The sequence below is a fragment of the Ailuropoda melanoleuca genome, chromosome 5 (genome assembly GCF_002007445.2).
Source record: "Ailuropoda melanoleuca isolate Jingjing chromosome 5, ASM200744v2, whole genome shotgun sequence".
NCBI lineage: Eukaryota > Metazoa > Chordata > Mammalia > Carnivora > Ursidae > Ailuropoda > Ailuropoda melanoleuca.
In genome coordinates, this window is record NC_048222.1 from 45,172,922 (window position 1) to 45,185,330 (window position 12,409).

Genomic DNA, 12,409 nt, shown 5'->3' on the forward strand with positions numbered 1-12,409 from the left:
TCAGTACGAACCATAAGGATAATACCCAAAACAAGTCCCCCCCCAAATATTCTTGTTTCTATAATGGTGTCATTAAGTTCTTATTTTTATATTGTATTTATTAAGGTCTTGCTTTCTTAGAAAACTTATCACCCTTATTGCAAAAACTAAAAGTATAAGAGCCAAGTGTACATTCAAATTTATACTTATCCTTTCATTAAATCACAGCTACTGTTTGTTCATGGACTGGATAAGCCTAGAAATACTAGAATAAAATATTTTTTAATCTAATGCCATTTTTCTTGTTTACAAGTGTCTCTTTGTTTTATAGGATTTGGAGAAGACTCTAGATGTTTTTAACATAATTTTAGCAAGGCAGCAAGCACAAGTTGAGGTAATCATTTTTATGAGTTTTAAACATGTTAATACTATTCCTTTAAACTTGAGATCAAGAAATCTTAAGCTTCATGGGAGCTGTTCAAGTAATAATAAGGGTTTATTTTCCATGCCTTCATTTAGTCTCAGGAGAAAAAAATTGGAACATTTGGGAAAAAACCCCACTAACATGGCAGGGAAAAAATTTTTAAATTTTATTAAAAAATCTGAACCCCCCCCCAAAAAGAAAGTAAATAAAATTTGTCTGTAATCGTAGCAATGTGGAATGCTGCTGTTAACATTTTAACGTACAGTCTTCCAGTTTTTCTCCCATGCGTATGTACCTGATGTATGCTTTTTATCCCCCATCCTCTCACTTTACCTTTGCTTTGTTTCCTTTACCTTCTCTTCCTTCCTCTTTTCCTTCCTCCTCTCTCCCTCTCTCCCATCTTTTCTTTTTTCCCATAACTGGAGTCAGTTTATAGTTCATAATTTATGCTGATTTATGCCACTTGGCGTATCCTACCTTGCCCACATTGTTCCATGTCAATCCTATTATTCTGTAATATGACTTTTTTAGTAATTAAAAAAATAAATGACAAGTGCAGTACAACTCACGATAGAAAAGTTAGGAAATAGGATACACAAAGAAAGAAAATAGAAACACCTATTTTCTCACACTAAAGATACATACCGTTAATACTTTTTGTATATTTTTAGTCTTTTTATATTCATGGATCTCCAAACACTCATGTTCTTAAATGGGATTAAAGCATGTACCTGTTCATTCATTTACTTAGTAAGTACTTATTGAGTGCCTATTTTACTAGCATCATGGTGAAGAGTGTGGACTCTGGAGTCAGCTTTGCCTCCTTGTGTGATCTTGGGCTGGCTATTTAACCTCTCTGTGCCTCAGTTTTCTCATTTGTAAAATGGGATTGTTTCATAGTACCTACATCATAGGGTTACTGTGAAGAGTGCATGATGATCCATGTAAAGCACTTGGGCTGTTGAGTACCTGCTGCGTCATAATCACTAAATAAGTGATTTTCAGCATCATCATCATTATTTGCATTAGCAAACGAACAAACAAAAATCCCTTATTTACATTCTAGTAGAAAGAAGGATAATAAAAACATAAACAAAAATAAAATAGAAAGGAATATAGAGAAGGAATACGTCACTGGCGAGGCGGTGATGAGGAGGAGGATTGCAATTTTAAATTGGCTGGTCAGGGAAAGCCTCACTAAGGCGGAAACGTGAGCAAATACCTGAAGGAGGTGAGGTAGTCACCAGAAAGCTATCTGAGGGAAAAGTGTACCAGGCATAAGGAATATAGCAGGCTGATAGGTTTTGAGGTGGAGGCATATCTGGTTCATTCACAGAACTAACAGAGTGGTGAGAGATAAGAGAGTGGTGGTTAATGAGGTCAGAGCAGTAACATGGTGGAGGAGTGGGAGGGGTGCTTGTGGGAGTTGGGGAGGGTCCCAGATTGTAGGGTCTTATAAATAATTGTGTGAATTTGGCTTTTACTCTGAATTTGGGGAGCCATTTTGAGAACAGAATGATATAATCCAGCTTATGTTTTAAAATGCACTCTGGCTGCTCTTTTGAAAACAGACTCGAAGAGAGCGAACAAGGGTGAAAATAGGGAGATCAGTTAGGATGCTACTGAAATATTTGAGGTAGAGATAACGGTAGCTTGGCTGAGAGTAGTTGCAGTGGAGGTGATGAGAAAGGGTCAGATTCTGGATGTTTTTTGAACATGGAGCTAATATTTCCCAACTGATTAGATAGGGGTTATAAGAGAGAGAAGTTGGAGAGGACTTCAAAGATTTCGGCCTGTTGCAGTTGGAAAGATGCAATTTTCATGAAATGAGTTGGATAAGTCTGGACAGAACAAACTTGGGTGAGATGGAGAGATCAGGAATCCAGTTTGGGACTTATTAAGTTTTAGCTCTTTTAGACAGTGATGTGGAGCTACGGGGTAGGCTGTCGATACATGAATGTGTGGTTTAGAAGAAGAATCTGTGCTAGATATATAAACTTTGGGAGGGATCTGCACATAGATGGTATTTAAAGCCATGACATTGAATGAGGTTGCCTAAGAAATTAGAGTAGCTGGAAAAGTGTTCCAAAGACCCCAAGTATTCTGTTATAGGTCAGAGAGATGAGAACCAACAAAGGTGACCATGGAGGAATTGCCAGAGGTGTAGGTGGGGAGCTTTGTGAATGTAATATCCTCAAAGTTCAGCGAACAAAGAATTGCAAACAAGAGGGGGTGATCAACTGTGACAGATACATGATTGGTCACCTGAGCTGGAGACTGAGAATTGACTATAAGATTTACCAGAATATTGTGTGTTTCAGCCATTATTTTTTCAAATATTTTTTTTTAAAAGTAAGCTGCACTTCCAGCATGGAGCCCAACACTGGGCTTGAACTCATGACCCTGAAATCAAGACCTGAGCTGAAATCAAGAGCGGACTCTTAACCGACTAAACCACCCAGCCTCCCCTCTTCAAATAATTTTTTATCAAATTTCTTTCTACTTTCCTTCTTAGACTCCAATTTTATTATACACACACACACACACACACACACACACACACACTCACACACACAGTTGACCCTTGAACAATGTAGTGGTTAGGGACCCCTACATAGTAAAAAAATCTGCAGATAACTTTAGACTCTCCCAAAACTTAACCACTAATAGCCTACTGTTGACCAGAAGCCATACTGATAACATAAACAGTTGATTAACACATATTTTTAAATTATATGTGTTATATACTATTTTCTTAAGCTAGTGAAAAGAAAATTAAAATCATAAGAAAGAGAAAATACATTGATAGTACTATACATACATTTATTGAAAAAAGTCCATGTGTAAGTGCACCTGTGTAATTCAAACCTGTGTTCAAATCATTTCTGGTCTAGATTTCTTTCTTTTTTCCTTGGACTCCAATTTCGTACACATACACACAAATGTGTATGTCTATACATATGTACAAATGTACTTATACATATGTATAAGTTCTTGAGGCTTTGTTCCATATTTTTCATCAATTTTTTAACTCTCTGTTCTTTAAATTGGATAATTTCTGTTGATACGCCTTCAAGTCTATACTTTTCTCTATCATCTCCATTTTATTACTGAGCCCATCCTAGTTTTTATTTCAGATAATGTTTTTCAGGTCAAAAACTCCTGTTGAGTTCCTTTTTATAGTTTCCATTTCTCTGCTGAAAATTCCAATCTTTTTAGTAATTTCGAGTGTATTTCCCTTTCTGTCATGTAGCAGATAACATTGGTTCTCTGCTGGTTTCACCATCTAGGTAGTCTGACTGTTGACATCTGTTGATTGTCTTTTCCCTTGAAAATGGGTCACATATCCTTTTTTTTTTTTTTTTTTTTTTTTTTTTTTTTTTTTTTTTTTTTACTGTGTGTTAAGTCAGCTTGGATTATATCCTAGGCATTGTGAATATTATGTAGTCCCTGGGTCCTTCTTATCTTCTGGAAAATGTTGATATTTTGTCTAAGCACACAACCTAGGGAGGCTCTGATCTTTAGTTATGCTTTGCATCCTGTGGATCATGGTTCAAATCTCAGTTCCATGTTTTCTGCCTGTGGTATGTTGGTTTAGGTCCATTTTGCACATGAACAGTACAGGAGTTTGTTGGAGACTTGTGCAGGAGGGTTCATGTCTCAGTTCAGATCTCTAAACCTTTGCTACTTTGATTTAGTTTACTTTTATACATGGGAAGCTTGGGTTAGACTGAAATTCATGCAGGTTCATGCGCAGAATTAAGAGATAACCCATTCTCTGACTTTTCTCCCTCTAGTATTTCCCTCGTCCCATCTGGTTTTCATGGAGTCCATTTTCTCATTCCTTGGCCAGACTCTGGAGTTTCTTTTAGGGGTTCAGCTGCTTGTGCCTCTGCAGTGCTCCATAACTGAGGCCTGCCTGAGGGTACAGCCATGTGAAGTAGTTTTCTCTGGCTGCATAATAAACTTAGTGGCTTAAAGCAATACACATTTATTATCTCAGTTTCTGTGGGTCACAAGTCCAGGTATGGCTTACCTGAGTTCTCTGCTTAAGGTCTCAAAATATTGCCATCAGGGTGTGGCTGGGACTATGGTTTCATCTGCAGTGTCACTGATGAAGGACCTGCTTTTGTTGGCAGAATTTATCTCCTTATGCGTGTGAGATGGAGAACTTCAGTTTCTTGCTGGCTGTTGGCCAGAGGCTGTGCTTAGCTCTTAAATTTCATTTCATTTCCTTGCCAGATGGGCCTCTAGACATTGACAGCCCACAACATGGCAGCTTGTTTTTTTCAAAGGGAGTGAGAGACTCCAGCAAGACGCTGGTACAGTTTCATGCACATAATCACATACATCTCATCACCTTTGCCATATTCTGTTGGTTAGAAACAGAACATAGGTCATGTCCACACTAAAAGGAAGGGGACTACTCTAGGTCAAGAATAGGAGGGAAAAGTTATGGGGTGGAATGGGGTAGGGAGAATGTGTGGGGAAAAAAAAAACCCAATAACATGGTAAACTCATTCTGGTGAAGGTCACTTCTCCAAGTTTTGATTCCTTTCCAGCATCTACCTACTTTGTTTTTCAGAGTCTGTTGTAGACGATTTTTATATTTTCAGAATTTTTGGTCATCAGCATGAAGGATGGACTATAGAGGGCTTATATCACCATGGAACTGAAAGTTCATCATTGGATTTAACAATAAGGAAATCATTTAAAAGGCAATGTTTATAGAAGAATGTGGGTAGAAACTTGATAGAAATGGGGGAGTGGATATAAGGGGAGAGCAGGTAAATGGAGTGATAACTGGTGGGGAATATGGAATCAAGAAAAGGTTTTATAGGGGCGCCTGGGTGGCACAGCGGTTAAGCGTCTGCCTTCGGCTCAGGGCGTGATCCCGGCATTATGGGATCGAGGCCCCACATCAGGCTCCTCTGCTATGAGCCTGCTTCTTCCTCTCCCACTCCCCCTGCTTGTGTTCCCTCTCTCGCTGGCTGTCTCTATCTCTGTCGAATATAAATAAAATCTTAAAAAAAAAAAAAAAAAGAAAAGGTTTTATAACTTACTTTTATTTCTTTTAAAAATTTATTAGTGTTTCATTTTTATGCCAAAAGAATTATTTATCCAACATTTTAAATAGCTGAATGGTATTCCATTCTGTGCCTATATCAGAATTTCCTTCCCTATTTCCCACTGGTTATATTTAATTATAAATGACACTGCAGTGAACAGCCTTGTCTCCATGCTTTCTCAAACATCTCTTGTTTTCTTAAGGGCCAGTTCCCCCAAGGTCCAATTTTTGAGTCAGGGTGTATGAGTATTTTAGAAGGTATTTGCTACTGTTGGGCTTGTTCCTATGAATTAAAGGAATTATTTGCCAGAAGGAACAGATCACTTCAGTCCTTCCTAAATTAAGTTGCTTGACTTTCATTGGATGTTCTTTTGAAAAAATTTTTGAGAGAGTACAAGTGGGGGATGGGGTGGGGGTGTATCTAAATAATACATTTGAAATTTTTTGAAGCTACTTTCAGATTTTATTATTTCATATTTTGTTTCTTATTTCAAGTGCCTCTTCTCATTAACATTTCAACCCTTACAACTTCTGTTGTTATGGACACGATGAGGTTAGTTCCACTCAAAAAATAATCTCAAAGCAAAAGACAAACAACAGTAAGCACTTGGATTAACAATATTGTGCCTACGTCTGATATGAATTCAAGATATTGGTGGCTAAGAATTGATTTGCTTTTGCTGAAACTTTGTGTTCATGAACATTTTAAAGTAGAAAGTTTAGTAACAGGAAGGAAAATGGCCCTAACATTTTCTTGATCTAATTTGCTGGGTACCGTCAATTCTGAGGAAAGTATTATAATCTTCAGTTTATATTAGCGAATTAAGACATAGGTTAAATAAATTGTCTAAGTTCTATTTATCATGAAAAATATAAAAAAGCCCACTAATCTTCTATGCCAAGAGAATAAAGAAGTTAAATGTTATTTCATATAGAATATAAAGTAATCAGATATATATTTTTTACTTATTACGTTTCTGACTGCACAAAATGGATTGGTAAGCTTGATAAAAGATAGTTATGGCTGAGGTGTAAATGATAAAACTTCGATAGTTTTGTTCACAGATTGTAGACCTGTTCCTCTATTTCTTTAACATCTAGTTGTTAAAGAGAACTTACTCAGGCCCCTGGGTGGCTCAGTTAGTTAAGCATCTGCCTTTGGCTCGGGTCATGATCCCAGGTCCTGGGATTGAGTCCTGTATCAGGCTCCCTGCTCAGTGGAGGGTCTGTTTCTCCCTCTTCCCCCGCCCCCCAGCTGCCCATACTGTCTCTCATACTCTGTCTCTTAAGTAAATAATTAAATCTTTAAAAATAAATAAATAAAAATAAAGAGAACGTACTTAGTTTAAGCTTCTGTTTACTAATTCAGCTCTTTTTTTTCAACTTCTCTTTTGGAGTATTTCACCTTTTGTTACAGAAGGAGGCTTTCAATAAGTTACCAATTCCCTAGCGATTTAAAATATTATAAATTTTAAGTGGGAAAATTATTAAAGTTTACTTATTCAGTGAATGAGAAGATAGAGTCTAAATTATTATCCTCTTATCCTCTGTTTTCTGCTTTTTAGTTTTTCATCTATGTTTTAGTATTTTAAGGAGTTGCAGAAAATCAAGCCAGGATTTATTGAGAAGAGAATGAAATGAGATTCAAGGACTGTTTTTATTTATATTTGACCCCTCTCCCATGTCCATAGTTAGCAAACCAGCAATGTTTCTGAAATTCTGAAATGAATTCTGAAGTATGATTGTTTTAAACTAATACTTCTGGATGTGGAAGCATCTTCTTTTTGAGAACTTTTCATTTTATAAATCTGCAGTCTTAGTGGCTTGTTAACTTAAACATTTGGAAGACATATTGCTCAAAAAATTCACTTGAAACCTTTACTGTATTTCTGTCAAAATGCAACATTATCAAAATTTGATCAGTAGGTGTGAAAAGTAAATTAACAGTGGAACTATGTTAACCAAGTCATTTTGAATACCATTTCAGAAGACTTTCTTGACTCTTTTTAACCTAATGTAGTGTTAAAAAAATTAACCATTATTTTTACCTGGCTATACCTGAAAATGAAGAGGGCATTTACTCTTTAATTAAATTTAAAAATTTTTACTTTTCAGGTGATTCGATCTGGGCAAAAATTAAGGAAAAAGTCTACTGACACAGGCGAGAAACGTGGAGGCTGGTTCAGTGGGTTTTGGGGTAAGAAGGAATCTAAGAAAAAAGATGAAGAATCTTTGATTCCTGAAAGTAAGTTCCAAGTTAGATAATTTATTGTACACTGATAAGAAAAAAAATATGTAAATTCTATGTTAGCCAGTTAGTGGATTTTTACTGTGTTTATTATTAATAAACGTATAAGCAAATACTTCAGGCTGGAACATGGCTGGGTTTATCTAAATTAAAGCTTTGATATTTTTGAGGAAATTATTTGGGTGAAATTTGTAAGTTTAAATTCAGAAGTATCAACATCTAACATTTCTTACAGTTACTTTTAACATGGATATCAGAAGTTTCCCTTAATTTTTAACATACTTAGGGAATTCTAAAATTCTAAAATATCCGAGACCAGAATTCCCTTAATGGTGTCTCTTTGCCTTTTCTTGACGTAAGCAGGCAAATACATGATGTCTGTTTTAACTAGGCAAAGTAGTATATTAGAGGAAATTACCTGACTGCTTTTGCTTTAGCATTTGTGCGTTTGCTTTAGCACTGATTTTAGGGCACTTGTTAGTTTGGTTTTATTTTTTTTAATGTATCTGTAAAACTGAAGCAATTGATTTCTTAAAATACTGTCCTTTCTTTGTAGCTATTGATGACATTATGACTCCAGAGGAAAAAGATAAGCTCTTCACTGCCATTGGTTATAGTGAAAGCACCCACAACTTAGCTTTACCCAAGCAGGTAATTATTTTTAGGTGGTTTAAGAGGTATTTTATTTCATTTTACTGTATTATCTTGAATTGGGTTAAATGAGTTACTGATTTTTATAAAAATGTTATCATTTGTTTCTTCTCATGAGAGTGTGTGAGAAGAATTGGAATAAATTTTTTTTTAAGTGTTTGATAGAATTTACCAGTGACATTATCTGGTCCTGAGGTTTTCTTTGTGGGGAGGTTTCTGATTACTGACTCAATCTCCTTACTCATTATTGTTCTGTTCAGATTTTCTCTTTCTTCATGATTCAGCCTTGGTGGATTGTACATTTCTAGAAATGTATATTTTTTTTTCTAGATTGTCTAATTTATTGGTATATAGTTGTTCATAGTAGTTTCTTATGATCCTTTGTATTTGTGTTATCAGTTGTAATATCTCCTCTTTTACTTATAATTTTATTCATATGTGGCATCTCTCTTTTTTCCTTGCTTAATCTAACTAAAGGTTTGTCAGTTTTGTTTGTTTTCCAAGAACCAGCAGTTGGTTTTATTAATCTTTTCTATTGTTTTTTTTATTCTCTATTTCATTTATTTCTTCTCTAGTTTTTATTATTTTTTTTCTTCTAACTTTGGGATGCCTAGGTGGCTCAGTTGGTTAAGCGTCTGCTTTTGGCTCACGTCATGATCCCAGGGTCGTGGGATCAAGTCCCGCACCAGGCTTCCTGCTCAGCAAGAGCCTGCTTCTCCCTCTGCCTGCCACTCCCCCTGCTTGTGCTCTCTCTCTGACAAATAAATAAATAAAATATTTAAATTTGGGCTTAGTTTATTCTTCTTTTTCTAGTTCCTTGAGGTGTAAAGTTGTTTGAGATCCTTCTTTTTTCTTGTATGAATTTATCACTATAAACTTCCTTCTTCGAAGGAAGATGCTTCTGCTGCATCCCATGAGTTTTGATGTGTTGTGTTTCTATTTTTGTTTATCTCATGCTGTTTTTTAATTTTCCCTTTGATCTATTCTTTGATCCAGTGGTTGTTCAGGAGTGTGTTAACTTCCACATACTGGTGAATTTTGTAGCTTTCCTCTTATTAAGATCTTATTCCATTGTGGTTGGTAAAGATACTTGATATAATTGATATCTTCCTGAATTTTTCGAGACTTGTTTCATTGCCTAAGATATATGATCCGTCCTAGGAAATGTTTCTGTGGGCTTGAGAAGAATGTTTATTCTGCTGCTGTTGAGTGAAATGTTTTGTGCATGTCTATTAGGTCCCTTTGGCTTATAGTGTTTAAATCCATTGTTTCTTTATTGATTCTCTGTCAGGATGATCTATCTGTTGTTGAGAGTGGGTTATTGAAGTCCCCAACGAATGTTATATTGCCATTTATTTCTCTTTTTAGTTCTGTTAGTATTTGCTTTATATTTTTAGGTACTGCAATGTTGGGTGCATAAGTATTTACAAATCTTACATTTTCTTTTTTTTTTTTTTAAAGATTTTATTTATTTATTCGACAGAGATAGAGACAGCCAGCGAGAGAGGGAACACAAGCAGGGGGAGTGGGAGAGGAAGAAGCAGGCTCATAGAGGAGGAGCCTGATGTGGGGCTCAATCCCGCAACGCTGGGATCACGCCCTGAGCCGAAGGCAGACGCTTAACCGCTGTGCCACCCAGGCGCCCCAAATCTTACATTTTCTTGATTGATCTCTTTATCATTATATAATGACCTTCTTGTCTCTTTTGACAACATTTAACTTAAAGTTTATTTTCTTCTGATATAAATATAGCTACCTTTTTTGGGGGGAGTTACTATTTGCTTGAAATATTTTTTTCCATTCCTTCACTTTTAGTCTATGTGTGTCCTTAAAGCTAATGTGAATGTCTTTCTTGTAGGCAGCATATCATTGGATCTTATTATTTTTTTTAATCCATTCTGCCATTCTTTATCTTTTTATTGGAAAATTTAATCTGCTTACTTTTAGAGTAATTATTTAGGTAAGGACTTACTGTTGCCATTTTGTTAATTGTTTTCTGTTTTGTGAATCTTTTGTTCCTCACTTCCTCTCTTAATGTCTTCCTTTGTGGTTTGATGAGAATCATCTCCCTGGTTCTCTTTCCTACTTCATCTTGACCTATCAATTTTTTGGTCAGAATTTTTTTTCTCAGTGTTTTTTTTAACCCTCTAAAGACATCAGGCAGATGTTCTCTATATTTTGTCCAGTTTTTGAGCCAGAGGATTGGTCTGAATTAGTTTGCTTTAGTGAAAGGTGGTGAATTGAGTCTTTATGTGACAAAATATTTTATCAAGTTTCATTTTTTATTATCTCTAAAACTAGGAGAAATGAATTTTTGATCTCTTGTAGTTGTCCTGTTTGAACAATTTTGTAATTTTGTATTGAAGTTTCTAATGTTCTTTTTGAACATATTGTATTTAGATCACTTTATAATTCAACAAATTTAAGAAATTATTAAAGAAAGTAATAATTACTTAAACCATAACAATTTTCATTCATTCTTTTTGTTTAGTATGTTGCCCATATAATGACACTGAAGCTAGTAAGCACCTCTGTCACAATAAGAGAAAACAAAAATATTCCAGAAATACTGAAAATTCAGGTCATTGGCCTGGGCACCCAAGTATCTCAGCGACCAGGAGCACAAGCACTTAAGTAAGTTTTAAAAACTTATTATTTCAGTTTTTATTTCTAGATATGACTTGGCCAAAATAGTGTTATTTAACATTAAACAACTGATTAATAGTAGTTCTTTAGTTTCTTTTCCTTTTATGTGTCAGATGGTCTTTTTATAGTTTAATTTGTTTTGTTATGAAGCTATAAGAGGAGTTCATCATTTATTCTACCCTCAGTTCTTTCCTTCCCGAATACTTACTGGATACTGTTAAATTTCTCAGTTTGATACTATGAAGGCTAGCATAGGAACAATAATTTCTGTTTTTAAGAAGTTTATGCCAGCTGTAAAGAGAGGATAACCAAAAAGTTAATAATGTAAGAACTATGTAACATATTAGAGAGCTCATAGGTAAGAAGATGCTGTAAAGTGAAATCCTTGTAGTTAATGCCACCCAGGCTCAGTTGCAGAGGAGAATGACTTGGGCTAGAAGAATTGGGACTTAGGGTAGCTGAGTAGAAAGGACTAGGAGAAGCAGGGATGAGGGGGTTTTCAGGTGACATGAAATAGAGAGATGAGTTCCCCGAGTGAAGTGTAGCTTACATTCATGTAACAGTGATCAGAACTTCTGTAGTGTTTGGGAGTTGGCCAAAGTGGGTTTCTCATGTGGATGAGCAGTTAAGAGCCAAAAGCCAAAACAAAGCCCCAGATTGTATGGGTAATTAAATTCCAGACCAAGGAGTTTGGACTTTACCTCGGGTAATAGGTATTAGTACTGACTCTCAAAGGAGTTTTTTTTTAAAAGGAAAATTTATATTTTAACCCGTTATGTTACACAGCTTCTTAATTATATTGTTTATTTACTCACTGGTTTGTAGGGTGGAAGCAAAATTAGAACATTGGTATATAACAGGTCTGAAACAGCAGGGTATTGTACCGTCACTTGTGGCTTCCATTGGTGATACTGCCTCATCCTTGCTTAAAATCGAGTTTGAAACCAATCCAGAGAATAGCATTGCTGACCAGACTCTGATTGTTCAGTCTCAGCCTGTGGAGGTCATCTACGATGCTGTAAGTGCAAAGAAAAAGGTCAATCTTTATTAAACCCCCTTTATACTTTTGACATATATGGTTTTCTTATTTTTCTTTTTTCAATGTTAAATAAACTTAACATTTATTTACTTAGCAACTAAGTTTACTAACACTTTTTACTTGTTTTAAAAGCAGTACCTGTTTTAGCAGTTAATTTTGCTTTTTCATATGCTGCCATTTTTTTCTACTATATTTATCTATGCTTGTCTTAAACTAAAAAAAAAATGTAACATACTATTCAAAAAGTCTGTGTTGGAGTGCCTGGGTGGCTCAGTCGTTAAGCGTCTGCCTTCAGCTCAGGTCATGATCCCAGGGTTCTGGGATTGAGCCCCACCCTGGGCTCCCTGCTTAGCG

The 12,409-nt window shown here is 35.7% G+C and overlaps 1 protein-coding gene across 4 annotated transcripts in view; it reads left to right on the forward strand.

Moving 5' to 3' along the window:
• The window catches only part of VPS13C (vacuolar protein sorting 13 homolog C), a 171,404-nt gene that overhangs the window by 41,910 nt on the left and 117,085 nt on the right, over positions 1-12,409 (forward strand). For all 4 annotated transcript variants that reach the window (XR_004625605.1, XR_004625604.1, XM_034660891.1 and 1 more), the window contains 5 exons: positions 311-373; positions 7,587-7,716; positions 8,276-8,370; positions 10,862-11,004; positions 11,842-12,034. Coding sequence is in view for 2 of the 4 variants with exons in the window: in XM_034660891.1 (XP_034516782.1) it covers positions 311-373; positions 7,587-7,716; positions 8,276-8,370; positions 10,862-11,004; positions 11,842-12,034 (624 nt within the window). In the remaining 2 variants the exon portion in view is untranslated. The remainder of the gene's footprint in view (positions 1-310; positions 374-7,586; positions 7,717-8,275; positions 8,371-10,861; positions 11,005-11,841; positions 12,035-12,409) is intronic.